At 39.5% G+C, this 24317-nt stretch overlaps 1 protein-coding gene across 1 annotated transcript in view; it reads left to right on the top strand.

The window, feature by feature from the left end:
• The window catches only part of LOC136864399 (thioredoxin reductase 1, cytoplasmic), a 228547-nt gene that overhangs the window by 13110 nt on the left and 191120 nt on the right, over nt 1-24317 (top strand). Inside the window, exon 2 of the mRNA XM_067141343.2 lies at nt 20315-20378. Coding sequence (XP_066997444.2) covers nt 20315-20378 — 64 coding nt within the window. The remainder of the gene's footprint in view (nt 1-20314; nt 20379-24317) is intronic.

Genomic DNA, 24317 nt, shown 5'->3' with positions numbered 1-24317 from the left:
ACAGCGATTTACAAAAATATCCCCTTTTAATATGTAGTATCAACATCTACTCTCTTCTAATAAACATTGGTGGTCCTAAAAAAAGAAGTACATACACGGTTTTAGAAACACTTAATTGGTGACATTTTTTCTTTTGTATAGTCATAAAATTTCTGTGTATAATTATTTAACAAGATATTTACAGATGTAGTACAACTGAATGTGCAATATCTTGGACAGTATGACAAGTAATACAATTATGGGTAGAAAAAGCAAATGATGTTATATGTGAAAGTGCGACCTGGTTCAAAATGTTTTGCTGACTTGTTTGATTTAAGGACAATTCTTCCTTGTCATCTAGGATTTTTTGAGTCACAGCAAGGACATAGGATACACATTTTACTGCATCTGAGCTTGGGAAACATAAGCCACCTCTACTTGTCTGACTGATGAAGCTATTTCTGTCATCTTTAATTTCATTATCATCACCAGATACAAACACCATACAATAGCCACACTAAAATTATTCATTAATTCTATAAGAACAGTAACCTCCTATGTACAGGGTCTTTACTTATGCTTGGCAAGGACTTTCTAGCTCGATGTTGACCTCCGATGACAGGCTGCTGGCGCACGCGGTTTCATGCACTTCCTGCAGTTGCTGAGAGCTGAGCTCCGAGATAGTAGGGTGTTCAATGAAGCTACTACATACTGTCTGTCGTATTGTATAGTGTTTTATTGTGATTGTGTATGGTGCTGTAATGTATGTGAAATATTCGTTACGTGAACGTGTATATCTGCACAATACTTACATTAAGTGCAGAAAATCATGCACTAGGACAAGACAAAAGTTTCGAGCAAAATTTCCAAGGAGATCCATTCCTATCAATCGGGCAATAAAACAACTGGCCAAGAGATTTAAACGTACAGGTTCAGTAAACAATAAAAATAGACGTAAAGGTCGTTAACTCCTTACTGAAGCGTGTTTGGTATGAGGATCATAAGTAAAAATCTGTTGCCCCCTCGTAGCCCAAATTTAATGGCATGTGATTTATATTTGTGGGGAATGTTAAAAAATGTAGTTTATGGGAACAAACTTCACACACTAGACGAACTTAAAGAAAATATAAGAGCTGCAATTGCATCCATCAGTGCTGAAGAACTTGGTAGAGTAACTGAAAACTTCATTAGGAGATGCCCATTATGTTTGGCAGTGCACGGGGAACTATTTTCAGCATAAACTGTAAAACTGGTTAGTAAAATGCATGATAATTTTGAGCATAAACTGTATACATGGCGAATAAAATGCATGATAATGATTTTGAGCAGCGTATTCTGCCGTATATACGCACGTGCGGTAGCCGGCAACTGAACCGTCACTGCTGGCCAAGGTCGAGCGAGAAAGTCCTTGCCAAGCATAAATAAAGACCCTGTAGAAAAACACAGGAAGTACATTTTCGTTCTGGTCATGCATGTCATCATCCCCAATAACAACATTCAATGATTCCAGAGTAGGGCTAGCTATTCCTTCTGGAACATTGTCACTAAACTGTTCCACGAACCTGCTATGCAGGCGTAGCAGGGGGAGAGGTGATACTCCCACGTGGCGCGTCCCAGGTGGCGGATAGGGGGGCCCTAACCGGCTTGCCGGCGGACTTGAGGGAAATAAAATACCTCTCGCGGACCAAATACACTACCCCCTGCGGGTGGGGGACGCACATGTAGAATACACCCGCGGTATCCCCTGCCAGTCGTAAGAGTCGACCAAGGGATGATTGAATTAGAACCATGAAACTACTCTTGATTCGTACCATCATGCGGGGAACACCATGGGTTGCATGTCCTTGCGAGTAGTATCACTAAATTGGTACGAAATAGGTTTGTGATTAGTTGCAGTAAAAATCCTGGCCTGGTGGATTCCAGTACCCGTGCGTTGTACCCATGTGGGCAACACCGCGGGTCTGGGCGTAGCCTGTGAGTTGTACCGCTATATGAGCGGCACCGTGGGTCAGTGTTGCCTGTGATTGGTACCCACTATGTGAGGAACACCACGGGAATACCGGCGCCCGTGACTAGTACACCTAGGTGAGGAACCTTACTGGTTTGCGTTGGCTGTGAGTGGTGCCATTGTGTGAGAAACACCATTGGTCTGCGTTCCCTGTACGAATTGCAATACTTGTGAGTAGTACCATCTTGTGTGGACCACCGTGAGTGTTTGCTACTTTTGATCAGTACCCCAAAATGACAAATACCATGGTTCTACTTGACTCGCGACATGTACCATTCTGTGGGGCCTTAGACGTGAATTTAGCACCCCTTCAGACATCAAGCATCATTGTGCTTTATAAATGGTCCCTTGGTCAGTAATACTCTAATTAACTACCTTCTTTTTGAGTCTGATACACTGTTTTTGTTTTTTTGTAGGGTTCATGTCCATCCATTCATTCTTCATGACATTTTTTATTTTATTTTGGTCACTGGATGAATTTGAATTTTTTGTTATTTCATTTCATACCATTAGGGGCCGATGACCTCAATGTTATGCCCCTTTAAACAACAAGCATCATAATCATCACTAAACTGTTGAAATCTCATTACTTTTCCCTTCTGTTTAAGCCAATTATTTCTTACACATTTTAAAATATGCACCTTATCAACAATAAAATGATGTGGTCTCTTGGTCACACTTTGTTCGGGATGGTCATATTTAATTTCCAGTTGAGGTGGATCACTAAAGAATGAAATAGCCTTTTTATTGACTGAATTTTTATCAGCAATAACACCAAATACCTCCTCATATCTCCTGTAACCTCAAAATCACTGCCTTATAAAATGAATGCAAATCCTCTGCCTTAAAGTATTTTACTGTCAGAATATGGGCTACATCTAAGTACTTGGAATCTAAGCTGCGGACCATGGAAACATAGGCACTAACAGCACACTGAGAAGTACCTTCAGCACAACCTACAGTATTTCCACCCTTATAATCCATCTATTAAAAGAACATCTTTGTCTGTATGATCTAAAAATTCAACTTTCCTAGCAAGATAACCCAGACAGTTAGACGACCTCTGTTTGTTAACTGGAGAGGTAGTCAAGTTACTACTAACTGGACTCCATGTGTTCTCACACGGAAGCATCATTCCAGATGTACTTCTTGAGTGTCAATAACAATGAGGTGATATTGACTGCACAAGAGATTTCCATGAGTATCTTAAAATAGATATGAGGTTATGAAACAAAATTCTTTTCATGTGTTTGTCTTGAACAAAAGGGCTTCCCTCGATGCTGGTCTTCAGAAAAGCATTTTCAAGTCTTTCTCAGGATCTTTTCTTGATGTTGAAGGTCTGGATAGATATGAGGGACATCCCGGCAGCAGAGATGGAATTGCATCTTTAATAATAATATGTACAGCACTTAGGCCTATGATAGTACAAATTCTGCTATTATCATAGGTATTCACCTATATTCATGTATAGACTACTGTAGAACATGTAACCCACCTTTCTTGAGACGAGGTTTGTCTAGGGGTGCTGTTAACCTTGTATTCTTAGGGTCATACATTGAAGTACTTCTCTCTATATCAGTGGACTGGAAATGTAATTCACAGACCTGACAAGCAGTTAGAAGTCCCATGTTATACACACAATATTTGCAAAATATCTTATTTAGAAAGTCTAGTACGATAACTTAAAAATATCATAACTTCAAGTCTTGAGGTTAGGAGCTGTAGTCAGTTCTATACCTGATCATTTGGTCATTTCATGTATTTAAGTTACTCTGTATATTAACAACAGGGAGTAAAACATTCAAATAACACTCTGAAAATTAAACTAGAAAAATTTTAAGTCGCCACAGATTGTTCGGAGGACACAAATTAATCCTGGTGAATATCTTTAATCCATTTCTCTTTGAGGTCTTCATCACTCGGAAGGAGAAAATCGCTCACATTTGGTCCGGCTGAATAATTGCCCTTACAGGCAGGGATGCAACATTTACAAGGCATACTTCTTACTTAATCTCATCAATATTTCACAGTAACAGTACTAGACCCAAGTGTTTCGGTACAAAGATAACATTCATACACCTCCAAAAACAACGTGGATACTGCACTAGATTAGGCTGCAATGCTGTGACGTCAGCTGCTGAGATCTTGTTAGTGTAGTGGCCTTGTATCCTAGGTGGCGTTGATCCTCCCCACCCTGGTCGATCTCCAGACTGAAGACCAGCTGTACAGGCTGATAAATCTTCGTCCTGTTGGCCATCTATAGGATGAGGATTCATACTTTCTTGTCTCTGTCTGGTCTCCTTTCTGTGATTCGCGCCTTCTGCCACAGATGTCTAGATTGCAAGTCATCCCGAAGCAGCACGATGTCTCCTACTCGGCACTCCCTCTTTTGTTCGTTTGGAAGTCTACCTTTGTGGTAGCTCCTGAGCTTGTGAAGATACGTATTCCTCCATCTCTTTAGGAAGTCGTCCTGCATTTCCTCCCTGAGTTTGACCTTCTTCAGGTCTATTTGGGTCATGGGCTTGGAGCCGGTGGGCAGGGCAGTTAGTCGCGTACCATTCAGGAAATGACTTGGAGTCATAGTCTCAGATCTATCTTGAATTATTGGTCTCGAGTTAATAGTGGCTTCTACTTCCACCAATAGTGTTCCGAGTGCCTCCTCACTTATTAGTCTTTCACAGAACCTTTCTTAGGCATTTTTTAACTGTACCCACCAGCCTCCCCACCAAGCCGTGCATGGTTCTGTAAATTTCCACTTTATTCCATTATGTGCAAAGTACTCAAATCGTTTGTGGGTCATTAACGACATGGTTGAGCTGTTGCTTTAGCTTTCCTAACTTCCGTTGTAATTTAGCGGGTTCATGCGTTGACTTAAGTACCGACTTGGCGGGTATTAGCTTATAATGAGAGACTTGTTCTTCCAGTTGCTGTTCTTCTTCTTCAGCCTTGATAAAGGCCCTGACTGACAAGCACCTCCACATGGTTTAACAATTGATGGCTTCATAATAGTTGGCCTTGAATGTACTTCCTTTCAATTTCTTCCTTTCCATTATCACCCTTCTGTTCTTCAGGCTCTTCAATCTCCTCCTCTTCAGTTTCATCACATTCACTTTCCTTGTCTTCACTCTTACCTTCAGTCTCTCCATCATCAGTGATATCTTCAGTTTCACTGACTTCTTCATTCTCGTGTGAAATTTCTTCATCTTCACTCATATCTCATATCTGAGCTCTTTTCTGCTTCAGAACTTCCATCGTCATCTGCCTCCATCAGATATTCATCAATTTGCACTTCCTTAGTCTTCGGTATATTCCTTCATGATTTTTCTGGATCCTCTTCCCAAGATTCTTCCTCTGTTGGTGTTACTGTTCCAAGTGGCTCTACATATGTAGCCCTTCTCTGATGTTCCCTTACTGCTGACATCTCTAGGTCCCAAAATCTTCGCATATCATCATACACAAGAGATGGTTCTTCATCAGTTTGAATGTTGTTCACGTTTACATTGCTGGCTGTAGTTCCTGACTCAGAATCCACCCAAATTTAGAATGAACAAGTACTACTGAATCTGATAGGCATATTGGCTGGTCATCAAGAATCTCCTTCCAGTATTGGTCTCTGCCTATGAGAAGTTCTATTGATAGATCATTGTTGTCATCCTTTAGGATCAGCAAGTATCAATTTCCGTAAGTGTGACAGGGACTGTACTTCGTGTGGAACAAGCGGATGCGATGTGTAGATGTTTTCAATTTCAAATGCTGAAATGCGCAACATAGGTTTTGTCCATATTCCACTGGTGTTAAACTCAATAAGCCTGCGAGCTAAAGATGTGTGACATGATGACTTGAATCCAGCAACTGTCAAATCCTTATTTCCCACGATAGTTAACTGAAGCTGATCTATCAGACTTCTATTTACAAAACTTGAATGACTTTCAGGATCCAAAATGCTGCGTGTACATTTTTTGAGAGCAGTTGGCCCTGTGATCCAGATAGTAGCTGTTTGAAGGTATGTGAAGTTCGGTTTATTAACCTCTATCTTTCACACGGATATTGATGCGACCTGCTGTCCATTGCATATCGAAACGTGATGAGATTTTTTGCATTTTATGCATGACGCCTTACTCTTCTTTGGGCATACTTTCATACTGTGACCTGTATTGAGACACAAGAAGCATTGGCTGATTGCTTTTAGCTTTTCAGTCCACTCAGCTATGTTGGAGTTCTTTTCGCAGTCCTGGCCCCAGTGTCCTCTTGTCTCACAGAACAAACAAATAGCAAAAATGCTTTGCTTCCGTTTCCAGATGTTTTGGGTTTGTGTTTACATGTAGCATCGCTGCCGTGGTGATGAAGGAATCCGGTGAGTGGAAAGCTCCCCTGATTTTCTGTGTGACCATAGCACCTCTTCATTTAGGAACTCCATTAGCTTGGTGATATGACCTTTGTGAATGCCCTCTCATCTGGAATAAATTTTCCAATGGCGATCAGTATCTTCAGGGAACGCTCGCAGAATTTTCAGGGCTAACATCCATCCATTGTGATCTACGTTCCCTCCTAAGGCTCATAAGGCTTGTATACGTTGATTGCATGCTATGTAGATGGTATTTTGAGCAGGAGTGTCTTCTGAAATTGGTTACAAGGCTTCGAGATAATCCGTATGGGCTTGAATGATGTGGTCAGCGTTTCCGTAGCGAGAAATTAATATCTTTTTTGTTTCTTCATATGCATCAGCCGTCACTGGTATTCCATTAGCCAGGTTCTTGGGCGCTCTTCCCAGATATCCACAAAGGAAAACATGCTTTTCGATGTTGGTGAGAGATTGATTGTTATCTATAGACAACTCGAACTGTTCCCAGAATTGTTCCCAGTTCTCAAAAGTCTCCTGTGAATTTTTCTAATTTTACTGCAGGGAGTTTTACTGTGTGCGTGACAGGTATTGGCGGCATAGATTTTTCTTTTTCGATGGCTTGTAATGCTTTTAGAATTGCTCTCTTCGTGATATCTAAGTATTCTTGACGTTTCCCGGTATCGGCCTCGTATTCAGCATCTGTTAACATTTCCTGTATACCGTCATCGATAGCGGTGAGTCGACCTAAACCATGTTGGAGTCTGAAAGGTCATCGTAAGTTGTGCTGTTTATTGCTGTGCTGAATTTTATCACAGCTGTTTTTTCAGTCTTTCGCTTCCTTCGCAAGAGTGCTAGCTTATTTACAGAATTGTCGTCTGTCATTTTATAGGGTATGGTAGCTGTAATAATTCTTGATTGACAGCTGCTTGACCGACCATGTTCTGTAATGATTTCGTATTTCTACTAGTCTGCAGGGTGTGCTAACGGATAGAAAAGAGTGCTTATGCTAGCTGCATGAGTGTATAATTTGATCTTAAAGTTTGAACTCTGTTAATAGTACTGGAATGGAGACCTTGTGTTCGTGGAATTTAAGTCTCTTCTCCCTGGTGTGCGTGCGACTAAAGATATAACCTATAGTTTGACGGCTATATAATGTACTGAAATATTGTGAATTAAAAGACATATCTGTAGTGAATGATGAGCTCTGGCAGCGTGTTGCCGTTGATGGCGTGATGTGATGCGAGCTGATGTGGCATGGAGTCATCTCGGTATAATGTCGTTCCTGATGTTGAGTTTCCTTCCGTAGTGTAGAAAGTGACGAAAAGTCTGAACACTATATGCAAACAAGGGTATTTCACTGGTTTCTACGTGTTTCGGTGCCAAATGTTGGGTTTTGTGACGTGATATTACGAGATTTGTGTGTAATGATAATACGCCTTATAGCATGTCCATATTTATTTCCGACCGTCAACTATGAACAGTATGCATTCCAAAGCGAAAAGGAAACATAGAAAGAAAATATATAGAGAAAGGAATTATGGAGGTTCGCCTTCTCAGTTCTCCACACCTCTGTTACTGATATTGTATGCTGCACTGCTATATGGCTTGAATGAGTCACTTGTCATTCATCATGTTTTCCACAGATTAGGCTAATACTTGGACATACTCTTTTATCTATGGGAAAGCGAGAAAATATATGTGCTAGGCACAACGTCTGTACCCGAAAGGTTATCCAGACAGGCGACATCAGACTGGAAAGACCTTCAGCAGTGTTGAAAGATATGTATGGACAACAGGCGTGATTCAAAGAGTCCGAGAGAAAACTGTAACATCTGGGGAAAGTGAAGAGGCAGTCCTTGACACAGCTTGGGATAATCCACATATGAATACATGAGCAATTGCACAACAGTTGAATGCCAGCTGTCCGTATGGCGATTACTGGCTGCACATAAATATCGCCCCTACCGTCTAGAGCTACACTCCACGGGCGACATTTCAAAGCTCGAAAGAATTTCAGTCGGTGGCTATTAGGAAATGTGGAAAATGATGCAGCATTCCTGCCGAATATTTTGTTTTCGGATGAATCGTGATTCCGCAATAATGGAAACGCCAACTTCCACAACATGCAATATTTGAATGCTGACAATTCTCTGGGTGCGACAAGCTGCCTATGAAGTACAATGGGGAGTGAATGTATGGTATGGAATCTTGGGTAATACCTTATCGGGTCGTATTTCTTAGAGGGTCATTTAATAGGCACACGCTACGTACACTTTCTCTGCTATGAACTCCCATTTCTGATGGAGGATGTACCGCTTGGAGATGGTTTAATGATGTGGTTTCCACAGAATGGAGCTCCTACGCATTCATTGCTAGATGTCGGTCACCATCTGAATGAGACACATCCAGGAACATGGATAGGGAAGGATGTTTCCCTTGGTCCACCAGGTCACCGGATTTAACACCATTGGACTTCTTCCTGTGGGGGCATTTGAAACAAATAGTTTACACTCAAGCACCAGAACATCTTGAGCACCTCAGGCAACTCATCACTGAAACGTGCAGATCAGTAACACCGGGCATGCTTCAGTGCGCTAGAGGATCTATTCAGCAGCGGGCCAGGATGTGCATAAACTAAGCACATCATCACTTCAAGCATTTGCTACATAGTTAGACATGGTCAGTGTAGTTTGGTTACCCCTACTTCCTATTCCATATTTATCTGGCCTTGATGTCAAATCAGTCCTTCATACTGCCACATACATTGTTATTCACTGAAAATATGCATAAAAGAGGATAATTCACGTACATTGAGACAGAAATTACAAAAAAAAATTAATCCTCACCCAGATTCAAACCTCCACCTCACACGCAAGACCTGCCTCCTTTCCTTGCCCTTAGCAACTACGCTACAATGCACTGCGAAACACTGCATGCAGATTATAGCTCGTGTAATTGTTTTAACACAGTCATAATGCCCACTTCATGTTTCTCAGACGTTTCATTTTCATATAATTTAGAGAGCTCAGTTGTGTTTGCCATTGTTTAATAATGTTCAGGCAGAATGTCTTCCTATTATGGTTAGGCAGTAAGTACAAAGATATGTTTGTTTTTGCTGTGTATACGAGAAAGGCCGATGTTTTCATTACATATAAAACAAGCCAGTTAGCTGGGCTGCATAAAACAAAATTAGTAGGCGCAAAAGAATCATCCGGTATATAAACGCTCATGTAATGAAAATAGCATTGGAACAACCCACTGAGCACTAAACACATGAACACTTGTCTAAACTGAACCTTACGCTGATAAACCCCTCGGCAGACTGCGAAGGAGGGAAACTTGTGGTGCCGAGAAGCCCATTATGGCAAAGTGTTTGGTGGAAGACAAGCTCGCAGCGCTGGTGAAAACGGGCGGGTGACAATCCCCTATATCGATAAAAGAATGTCCCTGTATTTTGCCTGGCTGAGTGGCTCAGACAGTAGAGCCCAAGTTGGTGGGTTCAATCCACCTCGCCCCCTGTGGGTGGGGGACGCAGACAAAGAAACACCACGGGATAGCGAGAGTCCCTGTGGTTAGTACACTTATGTGATGAACACCATAGATTTGCATTGCCTGTAAATGGCGCTGCAATGTGCGAAACACCATAGGTCTGTATTACATGTGTGAATTTCATTACCTGCGAGTAGTACCATAATGTGTAGAATACCGTGAGTCTACGGTACTTTTTATTAGTACAGTAACATAACTACCATGGTTCTACTTTCCTGGCGATAAGTACCATTATGAGGGGCCGATGACTTGGAGTTTGGACCTCTTTTGACTACAAGCTTCATCGATTCAGTATTGTGCTATAGAAGCAGTCCCTTGGTCAGTAATACTATTGTTTTACGTCGGCTTCTGTGAATGTGAGGCACTGTGGGTTGATTCCTCCGATTGTTTTAAATTCATATCCATCCATTCATTCTTCATCCTCATGATTTGAATTCCGGTCAGTGGAGGATTTTGGACTTTTAATTTGTCATTTCATTTCGTACCATTAGAGGCCAATGACCTAGATGTTAGGCCCCTTTAAACAACAAGCATCATCATCAATCCACCTCAGGTCTGGTGGGATTTGAAGAGGCTTAAATACTGCCTCGTCCCAGTAGACTTACTGATATGTGAAGGAGCTCCTGTTGGAGAACATTCTGGCACCTCTGAGCCTCCAAAAACCGTAAAAGGTACGAGGTACATTTTTTAACTATCAACATTTTTCCTTCAAAGAAACATAACATTATTTTGAAAATATATTATTTTCTTTGGATTCTACACCCCTTAAACTACTTGTCACCACCATTATTAAGGGACTTGTCATAATAAGGCACCAATTTTTGTATGCGTTCGTCTTAGTACACTGCTGCCAGTGATGGAAGCCATGTCTGTACTCCTTTTTTTTTTGTAATCATTGTTATCAAAATGCTTCTGGGAACTTCTTCAGGTGAGTGAAAAAGTGGAAATCACTTGGTGCTAAATCAGCACCGTAGGGGGGCTGCTGCTGTTTTCCCTTCCAGATGAAGTGATGAGGTCCTTGAGATTGATTAGTTGTTCATAATCTGGTATTGTCATGAAGCAAGAGGATTGACTGGGAAAGCATCCCACGCCTTTTGTTCTGAATCACGCAATCTAGATTTCGTAGCATCAAACAGTAGCCATCTTTTCTCATTGTTGCATTCTGAGGCAAGAATTAAACAAACAAAATGCTCATTCTGTCCCAGAAAAGGGTGTACATGATCCTGCAGGTGGAAATTGTTTGCATTTTATCACTGGCGACATTAAATGTCTCCAATCCAATGATTGCTGTTTTGATTCAGTAGTGATATGGGATATTGTATCCTTGCCTCGTCTCATGTCCTGTAACAATGTAGTTTAATGCATCATCACCCTCCTCGGCATATTGTGTGAGAAAGACCAATGCACAGTCCATTCGTTTGGACTTGCGTTCTTCAGTGGGGCATTTTGTCACCCATTTTGCACACATCCGAAATCATTGATTATTGTGGGATAAGCCAAGAGATTGATGAAATTGTGTACAGACTGTCCTCATTGAACTTTTGCTTCATCCACACATACCAAATCATTTGCGACAGCAGATGTTCAGCTGCTCTGCAGACCTATCTCGCCGGCTGCAAATTGATCTATTGTCTTGAACATTTTAAACACTAGTTTACAAGATAGCCACACTCTAAATATTCCCACCGTTGCATGTGGCATGTCAACATGTGAAGGAAGCCTTGCACCCACTTAACATCATAGAAATGTTCAGAAACAGTACTTTCGAAAAAAGGCACGCTTCATAGTTAGTGGGATGTAGAACCAATAACATCATAATATATTCCAAAGTATTTCTCAGTTAATTGGCTCATATTGATTATTTAGTCCCAATAAACCTCAATTGACATAGTTCTGGAGTTGCCATTTTATTCACTGCTACTGAATTCAGTTGTCATTTGTGCAGTGCAAATATACCATATATGACTAGACATGCCAGATTCACATTTCTAAGGAACATTGAACCTGCTTGAGAAACGTGACAGCATTAAATTTGAATGGCCTTGCCCCATGGAAAATGTAGTTTGTAGTCTTACTGTTTATGCTAGCATGTCATTTGTCTTTTTCACGCGAGTTTAATCCTGTTTATGGTATGTCCATGCCTCCGCCAAAGAAAGAGTTGTGATTCGCTGAGCGTGTAGTACTGACCCCCACCCTTACAACGTCTTGTGTTTGGACATACAGGGCTGCGCATCGCATGCGACAACAGTGCGAAGATCTGAACTTCTGGAACAAACATATTTGTGTACACTACATAAAATAGATGAGGAACAGTTTTTGAGCTGTGTGAAACTAAACGGGTTTGAGGGGAGATCTACTGCTGAAGATTAGGGCCCATGTTATTTATTTATTCATTTATGAATATTAAAGAGAGCTCTCTTAGGCTAGAGCACAAAATTACACATGGAAGGTTTATCTTAGGACAGCTGTTTGCAATGTCCACCCGGTTAATACCAACTTTCGAGTTGAAATTTATATCACTTGTAGAGTTCCTATCCTGATATGACATGATTGGACATGTCAGACGGAACTGTTGATAATCCTGTAACACCATCTGTCGAAAAGAAACAACTCAAAAAGACAAGAAATACAGTTAGTTGCGGTTATAACAAAGTGAGAATTCCACGTATACTGTACATGCTTACCTTTCTTAGTCGTCCTGCAAGGGGCTCAATTCCTTCCATATCATATGATGTTTCCCCTCCATTCTCATTACTGGCATTGTGTGATGAGTTGCTGCTACTCTGGCCGCTATCAGTGATGATAAATCTGTCGATAACTTCATCTGTTAGGCCGTCTAGTTCCCACATCTGGTCTTCTTTCATTGCCTTTCTAATGCAGTCCTTCCAGTTATCTGTTGTCATATTTTGAAGGGCTACGAAAAGTAGAGCTCGTACATCTTGTAGCTTGAAGGTCGTGTTGCTTCTTGCAGCGTAACCCTTCACGTGTCTCCATATCTGTTCAGTGGGATTGAGAGTGCAATAGTAGGGTGAAAGTCGTAGAACACAGTTGCCCACTTTCTGTGCTCTTTCGTTGCAAATGTATTTGTCATACTGGTCTCGCACTGACCTCACCCATTCGAGGAATTCTGCTTTGACCATATCGGCCTTGAATTCTATTTGGTGACTGTCGAGCCAAGTAATGATCTGGTCTTTCCGCATTGCCATTGTAGGGATTCGTTCCACTTTCACAGATGGTAAGATGCATTGTTCATTACAATCACGCTCCCGGGTTTGAGTTTCGGTGGGATAGGCGAAAACCATGATAAAAAGACGTCACCTGTCATTTCTTCATGGTACTCTCGTGTAGTTTCAGATTCAAATACGAGAGCTCCACCTTCCACAAAACCAGAGTCACTACGTACATGAACAGTGATAAGCCTTCTACCTTTCCCAGTCGGCTGCTTCAGGCCAGTTGAAAGTCCAGAAACAAAAGCCTGCTGCACAATATCTCCTAATTTCATGCAAATACTTTTGTCTCCACAATACAATATCCTCCCTATCCATTAACACAGGTTTACATTCTCTTTTAACAAACTGGAACCCTATGTCTAGAGGCATGATTTTTTTGCATTAACGATAAACGCGACAAAAAATAATTTGAAGCGATTTTGGGATATCTTTACGTATCATATGTTCCTGGTTAAGAATATATGGATATTATATTCGCGAATTAAAGCGATAAGGCCATTTTAAAGCGAAATTCAATTATATCGCGATATTACAGCGAAATCTGTAGTGAATAACGAACTTGACATTTTGTTCCAAGATTATGTATGAAAAGAAAAGGAAGAGCGAACAAGGATTAATCAACAGGAAAGAAATTTGTTATCATTAATGTTCTGGAAAATCTCTGTAAGACATGGCATCAAAGAAAAGGGGTTGGCTCCAGGCTTCTTGCCAAACGAAATGTTTAGAATGTTGTTCTTTTGGTGGCTGGTAATCCCTTCCCAGCCTGTCTCCTCATGGCATTGTGCAATCCTGGAATACCTAATGACATCTACATGCAGCACAATTGACTGGTGTATTTCGGCTTCGTGGTCAGATAAAATTAAGAAAGCGACTGATCACAGACAGTAGCGAAGATGGGTCGCTCGACAAGTGTTACGGTGCACAGCAGAGCTAAACAGTTTGCGAGTGAAGGTTTATACGTTTCGGAAAGCAATATTTTAATGTCTATATTTTGTAATGTTCGTATCGATTGGGAGGAAAAAGACACTGTCTCAAAACATTTTTTTAAAATAAGGAACATTCAGAACGTAAATTTAGCACGCCATCAGTGAAACGACAGGCCACAATAGAACTCTCATTAGATATGCAGAAGATAGCTATAGTAAAAAAATAGAATTTATTCACGAAATAACATCCATGGTACTCAAAACCAACATCCCGCTGGAGAAGGTAGACAACCCTGCAGACCGGAAATGGCTTCAGAAGTATGTACCAGGTATGTCCAGTATATCAATTAAACCTCCACAATCAACGATCAGTGATAGTAATGAAACTTTTAATGATTAACTTTAGAATTTCATTAAAGCGAAATTAAAGCGATACGGCAATTTCTATTTCGCAAAATAACGCGAAAATTAGTATTCTTCTCGTGAAATTGTTCAAGAATTAAAGCGAAAAAATCATGCCTCTACATATGTCCTTTAAAAGCCTGTACAGTGTAGTTAAACTAAAGGTTGGCCAAGTTTTATTATTCACACTGTCTAACACTGTCGAAGATAAGTAGTACGTCACATTAATTTTATTTTAGTTTATTACATTTAGAGAGTCTGGAAGAGTACATAATCAAATAAAAATATGGTTGTCATATATATCGGTATATATATGCTTTTTATATAAAATAGTGATTAAATAATGAGAAATGAAGGCACAAGGCTTGCTATAATACAGGAAGTCTTCTCGTAGTGAGGGAAAGTCACAAACTGTACAGCGTGGAGATAAGGTGTTGCATCTTGCAGCCTACTGATGTCCTCCCACGCCATCTCTCCACTGACAGCTTGGAACATAACCACTTAGCCGAGCAGCTCGTCTCCTTTCTCCCAAGTCTTCCCAGCCCAAACTTTGCAACATCTTTTTAACGCTAATCTTTTGTCGGAAATCGCCCAGAACAAATCGAGCTGTCCTTGGATTTTTTCCAGTTCGTTAATCAAGTAATCCTGGTGAGGGTCCCATACACTGGAACCATACTCTAGTTGGGGTTGCACCAGAGACAAATATGCTCTCTCCTTTACATCCTTACTACATCCCCTAAATACCCTCATAACCATGTGCAGAGACCTGTACTCTTTATTTACAATCATATTTATGTGATTACCCCAATGGAGATCTTTCCTTATATTAATACTTAGGTATTTACAATGATCCCCAAAGAGAATTAAAACAGAGAGGACTTTTCCTATTTGTGAAAGTCACAACCAAACTTTTATCCCCGTTTATCATCATACCATTGCCTACTGTCCATCTCACTACATTATCGAGGTCATTTTGCAGTTGCTCACGATCTTGTAACTTATTTATTACTCTGTACAGATTAACATCATCTGCAAAAAGCCTTTTCTCTGATTCCACTTCTTTACATATATCATTGATATATACATAAGAAAACGTAAAGATCCAATAATACTGCCTTGAAGAATTCCCCTCTTAATTATTACAGGGACATGTCTTATATAATCAGAAAGAATGCTTTCCCAGAGCTTACATACGATGCATGTCAAACTGACTGGCCTGTAATTTTCAGCTTTGTCTATCACCCTTTCCTTTATATACAGGGTCTACTATAGCAACTTTCCATTCATGTGGTAAAGTTCCTTCATGCAAACGATAATCAAACAAGTACTTCAGGTATGGTACTATATCCCCCGAAACCTTATCAATTCCAGCTGCTTTTCTAGTTTTCAACTTTTGTATCTTATTGTAAATGTCATTGCTGTCATAGGTAAATTTTAATACTTCTTTAGTATTAGTCACCTCCTCTATCTGGACATTATAACCAACAATCTTGACATACTGCTGACTGAATACTTATGTCTTTTGAAGATCCTCACATACACATTCCCCTTGTTCATTAATGATTCCTGGAATGTCCTTCTTGGAACCTGTTTCTGCCTTAAAGTACCTATGCATACTCTTCCATTTTTCATGAAAATTTGTATGGCCGCCAATTATGCTTGCCATCCTTAGCTGACTTCTTTGCTAGATTCAATTTCCTAGTAAGTTCCTTCAATTTCTCCTTACTTCTACACCCATTTCTAACTCTATTTCTTTCCAATCTGCACCTCCTCCTTAGTCTCTTTACTTCTGTGTTATAATGTAGTGGATCTTTACCATTCCTTACCACCTTCAAAGGTACAAACCTATTTTCACATTCCTCAACAATTGCTTTAAACCCATCCCAAAGTCTCTTTACATTTTTATTTACCGTTTTCTACCGATCATAGTTACTTACTAAAAACTCCCTCATGCCTGTTTTATCAGACATATGGCCTGATAGTCCTAATTTTAATATCTTCCTTTCTTTCACATTTATTTTTAATTACCACAAAAACAGCTTCGTGATCACTAATACCATCTATTACTTCTGTTTCTTTAGAGCTCATCTGGCTTTACCTGCACCACATCCAGGATTTTCTTCCCTCTAGTTGGTTCTATCCCATATTAACTTATTCGCGTTTGTTGGTCATGCTTCCTGTCGTTCGCATTACCTTCCCAATTGACATTTGGTAAATCGAGATCACCCGCTACAATCACGTTCCTTTTCTTATCGTTTCCCACATAGCTGATTATCTTATCAAATATGAATATCTCTGTTATCATAGCTGGTACAGTAAATGTGTATGGCATAAATGATGGGAAATTTAATACTATATAACTTTAGTTATGTAGTATTTATCGAGAGGACCTGTAATAACATAAATATTTAAGAATTAAATTTTAGGGCTTCCCCTAAACTACCCTTTATCTCAGTGTGAATAAAGGTATTTATAGCCTAGATTTTAGCAACATTTCCTGACTTTACATACCGATTTTCATTAAGATAGGACCGCTGATAACATAAATACTTAAAATTTAATTTTAGGCCTTCTCCTAATCTACCATTTCTCTGAGCATTAATTACATTTTTTATGTCCTAGATTGTAGCAACTTGTTCCCCAAATTTGCATACTGATATTCTTTAAATTCTCTTTAGCCGTTTTCTAGTGATGCGTGTACATACAGACAGAAATTATGGAAAATTTAAAAGTGCATTTTCTTGTTACTGTGGACATGATCGATACAGAAATAGGATCCTTTTAAATTCTGAGGATGTACAGACAAAAGTCTTATTTTATATATATATATTACTTGAATGGATTTCAGAGATGCTGAAGTGTAGTAATCTTGTTACAGGAGAGTTTTTATGTGCCGTTATATCTACTGACACAAGGTTGACATGCCTCAGCATCTTCGAATACCACTGGATTTATCTGGGATTATACTGACCAACTTTGGCTCTGAGGGCTAGCGCTTGCCATCTGAGCTTCTCAGCCTGCCCGGATAACTCGTTGACTGAGGGTTTACTTACCATTGTGCTGCTTCTGTACTGTACAGGAACTGTTCCTGCCTTTTCTATCTTCTGTAATGTGCACTATCTGATCAATCAACTTCAATGGCCTCTCCGATTTTTCCTTCAAGATTGCAGGGAATGACTTAAAATCTTTGTTCTGTCAAATGGAGTTTCGTGTCTTGTTCCGCAGGAATGCTTAGCTACAGCTGGAATGTCTGTGTCTTGGTTCTTGGTGTGACAAATGTGTATGTATCAAGTTTAATTACTGGTATAGGTCTTGCACTTCTTGGCAACAGTAGATGTAGGCCTATAGCAGCGATGTTTAGATGACATATTGAAATTAAGAAGTACCCGAACAATATGAATTTAGAAGAAGGCTACAAAATCAGCAGTTCTTGCATGCCTGTTATACACAGAATACAATATGCAGGTCAGAGCATGAACATACAGGATGAACCCTCAAGTTATGTAACAGCAGTGGTAATTTCCAGCTGCCTGCTGAGTAACATGCACATTCTAGTTGTTTCAGGAGTCCCCATGGGTGCTTGCATCAGCAAGAGAGAGAGGAGGCTATTTAAAGGTGAAGCACAACAATCATTTTTGTTGTTGACTTTAGCTATATGAGGAGGCTGATTACTTCAGATCGAGTAGGGTTTTTTCAGTCACTTGGAGAAAGAGTACTGCAATGTATTTGAAGAGTCATCCTAAAACAGTAACACAGTTCAATCCTGAAGAAGAACCTAATAACCTTTCTGACACTGCTAGATATGGCTTGAACAAGAATCAGAACCACCGGGCGAGTTGGACGTGCTTTTAGGGCCGCGCAGCTGTGAGCTTGCATCCGGGAGATAGTGGGTTCAAATCCCACTGTCGGCAGCCCTGAAGAAGGTTTTCCGTGCCTTCCCATTTTCACACCAGGCAAATGTTGGGGCTGTACCTTAATTAAGGCCACGGCCATTTTCTTCCAATTCCTAGCCCTTTCCTATCCCATCGTCGCCATAAGACATCTGTGTCGGTGCGACGTAAACCCACTAGCAAAAAAAAAAAATCAGAACCCTGGTATCATATTAGGATTTTTATCATAACATTGGAAAAGGTTTTACAAACTGCCAATTAATAGCTTTTAGGAAATTCATTGATAGAGTTTTGTTGGTCAGTTCATGGTATTTTGTGAATGATAAATAATAATAATGTTATTAGCTTTACATTCCCCTAACTACTTTTACGGGTTTTTATTTTTTTTTAATTTTTTTTTTTAGATGTGAAGGTGCCGGAATTTAGTCTTGCATGAGTTCTTACACGTGCCAGTAAGGCTACTGGCATGTTTGAGCACCTTCAAATACTACCGGACTGAGCCAGGATCAAACCTGCCAGGTTGGGGTCAGAAGGCCAGTGCCTCAACTGTCTGAGACACAGCCCGGGAAGGTGTTTTGTAAGCAAGTACTTGGAGATATATTGGCCTAATCTTAAGAAACTGAAGATAGAACGTTTTATCACCATCTGCTATTGTAGTTGATACCATATTAGTAAATATGGAGACCGTAGGCCAATAGAAGAGACTGAGTTTTGACAATGTCTATGGTTAAACGGTGTCTAAGTATAGCTGCTGCATTGCAGAGGTGATATTTATAACGTAGACACTGTCTAAAACCAATGTTCAACCGGCCATGTTTAAACACTGCTGGGAAGACTGTTTAACCTCAAATGTGAGGAGTGAATCACAGTCAGAGGTTATGTACCATGAAACATGTAATTTGTATTATCGTGTTGAGATGATTGAGAAGAAAGGTTAGTTAGGTTTCTTGAAACCGACAAAGGGACAGTCCGGTAACTATCAACTTGACTACAGTTCTTGGCAACTGATATATTTTATTATACTTGGGATAATTTCTATGGAATTGTGGATCACACTACATACATGTCAGAATTACTTATCCCAATCATCAGAGGGCTGTCACATACATCAACCGGGAGGGATTCGCTTATATTTACTGCCAAGTAAGCACACATCATAGTGACAACTAAAAAGTAGGTTGTATGGGCTTTTTTATATTCAGATAAGATTTTGGCAACTATGAGATAGGAAAAGGCAAGTGGTGATGATGATGGCAATTATTGTTTAAAGAGGACTGGGGAAGAAGAGCAGTGGCCATAACAACAGCCCTAGTATTTGCCTGGTGTAAAAATAGGGAAACTACAGAAAACAATCTTCAGGGCTGCCGATGCGCTTCGAACCTATGATCTCCAGAATGCAAGCTGACATCTACATGGCCCGTACAACTCATTCAGTTACACAGTACTATTATTTCATCTTCCCTTCGCCAAAGCTATTTATAAGTAGATTACACTCACCATAACAACACTATAATCAAAGCTACACTTCCTTGTACGGTGGCATGTCGCTTTAGTGTCAATAATGTTAGATTTATTTTCCACCGAAAGCGGTATTCTAATGCTCATGCTTAGCCATATTTGAGTAATGTTTAGGAAGGCAACAGCTGAATACAATTCGGCATGCGCACACCGATGAATTTCATTTGTTGCAACAAGCCAAGTGTTGCATGAAAGGTACTTCTATCTCCATTTTCAAACCAATATTGAAACTTTAAACGATGTGTAGTTAAACACCGGCTGAACATTGTTTATGCAATGGAAGACTGTGCACAACTTACACGTTGTCTAAGGCTTAAAACTAGTCATCATTTCTGCAATCGGCCCTTTATTTTCATATTGTACATCTTTTGATCATGTTGATAAAAGTTGTTCCATGTAATTGTTGTATAGAGATTCTTCCTAACATACATTTTTTATTTCAACTCAATATAATCCATTTCCTGTTCCAGGTGAAAGCTCTTTTTGATGAACTAAAAGTGATCTACGAATGTTTGGAGCTAGATTTGATGGGAGGTATGTATAACTTCACTAATTACTCTAGAACTTAGAAGAATGCATCATTAGTTTATTAAGCACGTGGCTTGTATGACTAGAGGGAAATATATAAGCAAGAGACAGACATGTTCATGGAAGTTAGTTTTTTTGTAGATCAGGTTCTTTATTGAAGATCTCACCTCTGGAACAGGATTGAAATCATAAGTTTGTTTTGAAGAAGAACTTGCATTGTAGCTGCTGTTCGTATGTGCTTAATACTGTCTGGTTTGTTCAACAAGGGGCATAAAAAACCACTCATTCTTTAAACTTTTGTAGGTATATTTGCATGTGGTTCATGTATAGAATTACTTTAGTCGCATGCTAGATCATGAACCATGGGCAACGGCTGAGTGACCTAGTAGGTGGTCCTGACAGTCGGGGTACCAGTTTGTTATGGAATATGAGTGGGAATCTCGGGCATATTCTGAGTCATGGCCCTCCTTGTGCTCAGCAGCTAGGACTATACAATCCACTTGTGTTCCCTAACCCATTATAGGAGAGATCATCACTGAGACTACATCTAAGTAGGGCAGCAACCCCCTTCACAGAATTTACTGAGCTCCGAACATTGTTTTGAACCTATGGGAATAATGGTGTTCCACTTCCATTTGCAGGCGAGGGACTCTATGGAAACAACTTGGCAAATTGAATGGAATTCAATGGAGAGCTGTCAATGGGGGTTATGGAAGAAAGTAGAACTGGCTGGGTCTGCAAAGATGGTGCGTGTAGATTTGTTAGACATTAATGAAATTCAGATAAGAGAGATAAAGAAGAACAGAGGAGGATAGGGCCTCTCAGGGTGCATGTGCCGATTTATTACACAGCACATGGTGCAAAAGACAAGTTCACTAGGTTGACTACAGTGCAAGCCCCCACTTGTCAATTCTGGACAATAGCACTGTGTCTCTTTCCCTACGCCTGTCTCGCTTCCTCCATCTGTCTCCACCCCACTGTGGTTGGGGGCACAGATGAAGAATACACCCACCGTATCCCCTGCCTGTCATAAGAGGCAACCAAGGGATGGTTGTATTAGAACCATGAAGCTACTTGTGATTAGTACCATCACACAGGGAACACCATGGGTTGCCTTTTATTTGCGAGTAGTACCACTATTAAATGACACTAGTATATTTTTCTTTACCCACCTATTCAATACAATACAATCTTAAAAATTAGGACTTTGTCCTTATCAAAAATGTTAACATAAAATTAATACATTTGATGGTACATGTTTTGCCTATCAGTATTAGGCATCATCAGCCATATTTTACCTTAGGAATAGATCAGGTACCTGATTGGAAATGACTTATGAACACTGTTAAAAAGTAACTATGTCTTGTAAAATGGATTAGAGATCGTAATCTAAAATGTAGTATACTATTACTTAATAATATTTGTGTTAATATTTGAGTCTAAAAACATGGCAATTGTTTGAGAATTATGGCATAGGTGGTGGATTCTTGACATTAAAAGATATTACAATAAAGTTAATAATCAGAAAGCATATTCCAGTTGATTGTCAAATGGCGTGTTGTTAAAAACTTGAGGGAAGTTGATCATTGATAATAGTCCTTGGTTCTTGAAGTTATCATTATTGATTTTCATTTAAATGTTTATAAATTTTGAACAATTTTCATATGGCATGGTTCCTTTTTGATATAATATTAGAATGTTGGTGTCGTAGGCTATATTGGAGTTTATGTAGACGTCATATGGCCATCTTCTTTGGTGTAGTATTTGTGGGAAGACTTTGTGATAGGTGTGGCTCTTTGTTGTTATACGTGTTGAAATGAGCATACTAGTCAAAAGGGAACACTGTTGTAGTAAAAGTTGTTGTCAGTCAGTGGGTAACCAAGTGGGTGATGAAATTCTGTAATTAAAGAGTTATTTTGAAAATTTAATGAAGAATCATGATTGGAATTAGGGGGTTAAATAGTGGAAGTTAAATGAAAACTGTTGACAGTTACCCCTTCGACCGCTGAGATGTTTACTTATATTGAGAGCTTTAGAGCAACTGGCAGTCGCCGAGCTCTTACTTTGCATGTTGTATTTGTGAAGTCTTGGTGGAGGGGGTTGAGCTTGAGACGGCGTGGCTAAGGGCTTATTCGTTGAGCATGAGGGGGAGTTGCCAGCAGTGGGTGAAGGGGAGGGGGTGGTGTGTGTGTTAGATTGGTGGGAGTGTTTACTGATTTGGTGCTAAATATTTTATAAAAATTACTATTCTGAAGGGGCGGCAGCGCGTCGGCCGCTCACCACTGGATACCATGGTTCAAATCCCGGTGACTCCATGTGAGATTTGTGCTGGACAAAGCAGAGGTGGGACAGGTTTTTCTCCCGGTACTCCGGTTTTCCCTGTCATCTTTCATTCCAGCAACACTCTCCATTATCATTTCATGGCATTTATCACTCGTTAATAAATCGCCTTGGGAGTGGTGACCCCTTTGTAATAACAGCCTATGTATGTTTCATTCATTACATCCCTGACCCGGTCAATGACTGGAAAACAGGTTGTAGGTTTTCATTTTCACTATTCTGAAGGAATGGTTTTTGTAACAGAATTGGAATCTGTTCGTAAAAAGGACTTCTGTTATCTATTACATCATTTAAGTTTTTGTCTTTGTTAAGTTGTAGATCTAGGAAGATGTATAAGTTTTCATATTCCGTCATGAGCTTACCTCTTTCAATTCTTTTAAAGATTTGTAAATCCCGATCTATTGTAGTAAATTTGTGAACCTGTTTCCTTCATGTGGTTACTCATCGCAGAGAACTTATGTTTTGGGGCATTATAATGTTCTGCATATCTAGTTGAGAAACAGCAGCCAGTTTGGCCAACATAAGGAAAATTACGTACTGAGCATCTGAGTCTAAATGTACCTGAGCTTGAATATTTATTATTAGTTGAATTGACTGAGTTATGATTAAAAAATAAATTTCGATTTGTGTTCTGCGTGGTGTAAGCGATTTTTACCTCGTATTTTTTAAAGGATTGGTCATTTTGATGGATTTTTGGGTTGGTACTACAAACTAAAAACATTCCATACCAAAAGTCAAATGGCATCCAAAATAAAGTAAACAACATGTGGCTGAGAAATGAAATTAAACAAATGTACAAGAAAAAATCATTCCTAAATTTGCAATTATACCGGACGCATTTGACCATCTCGCATTATTTATCTCCACTTGAATGGAGTTCTTTTCTTAGGTACACCAACTATGAATTGACTACTATATTAGATAGAAAACAAAAGACACTAAACCACTAGCTAACTTGTTTACAAACAGCTAAACCCAAAGCCCTCAATCAGAACAGGAACACCCGGTTTTCTACCCCTTCGTTGATGAACATTCCCACTACAATTAACTTATCTGACACTGTTTTCTCAGATAGTGAAATGGATCTCTTCGGTAAAGGCATAAAATACAACTGGCCTAATTCACAAAAGGTCGAAGATGTAATCACCACCATTGCCGAGACTGAATCTAATATTAACAAACAGATTTCCTTAGAGAAACAAAATTATGTTAAATATGAAATAAAGAAGAAAATACCTACATTCGTCAACGATATAATAACTAACAATAATTCTAACTTTTCTAAACAGAACCAAAAACTAAAGTTAATAATAATAATAATAATGTCATAGTAACAAAGGCTGATAAGGGCAATACAACAGTTCTAATGAATAAACAAGATTACATCAAGAAAACAGAAGAATTTTTCTCCGATAAAACCTACACATTAATCAATAAAGATCCCATAGTAAAAATACAATGCAATCTAAAAACACTCCTTAAAAATTCAATATTCCTACTAAATGAACAAGACTATCAGAAAATGACCACTATGAATCCGAAATTACCTACAGCAAGATCATTACCTAAAATACACAAAAAAAGATACCCCTATCAGACAAATAA

The sequence above is a fragment of the Anabrus simplex genome, chromosome 2 (genome assembly GCF_040414725.1).
Source record: "Anabrus simplex isolate iqAnaSimp1 chromosome 2, ASM4041472v1, whole genome shotgun sequence".
Classification (NCBI taxonomy): Eukaryota; Metazoa; Arthropoda; class Insecta; order Orthoptera; family Tettigoniidae; genus Anabrus; species Anabrus simplex.
This window is presented reverse-complemented; position numbering and strand designations above follow the sequence as displayed.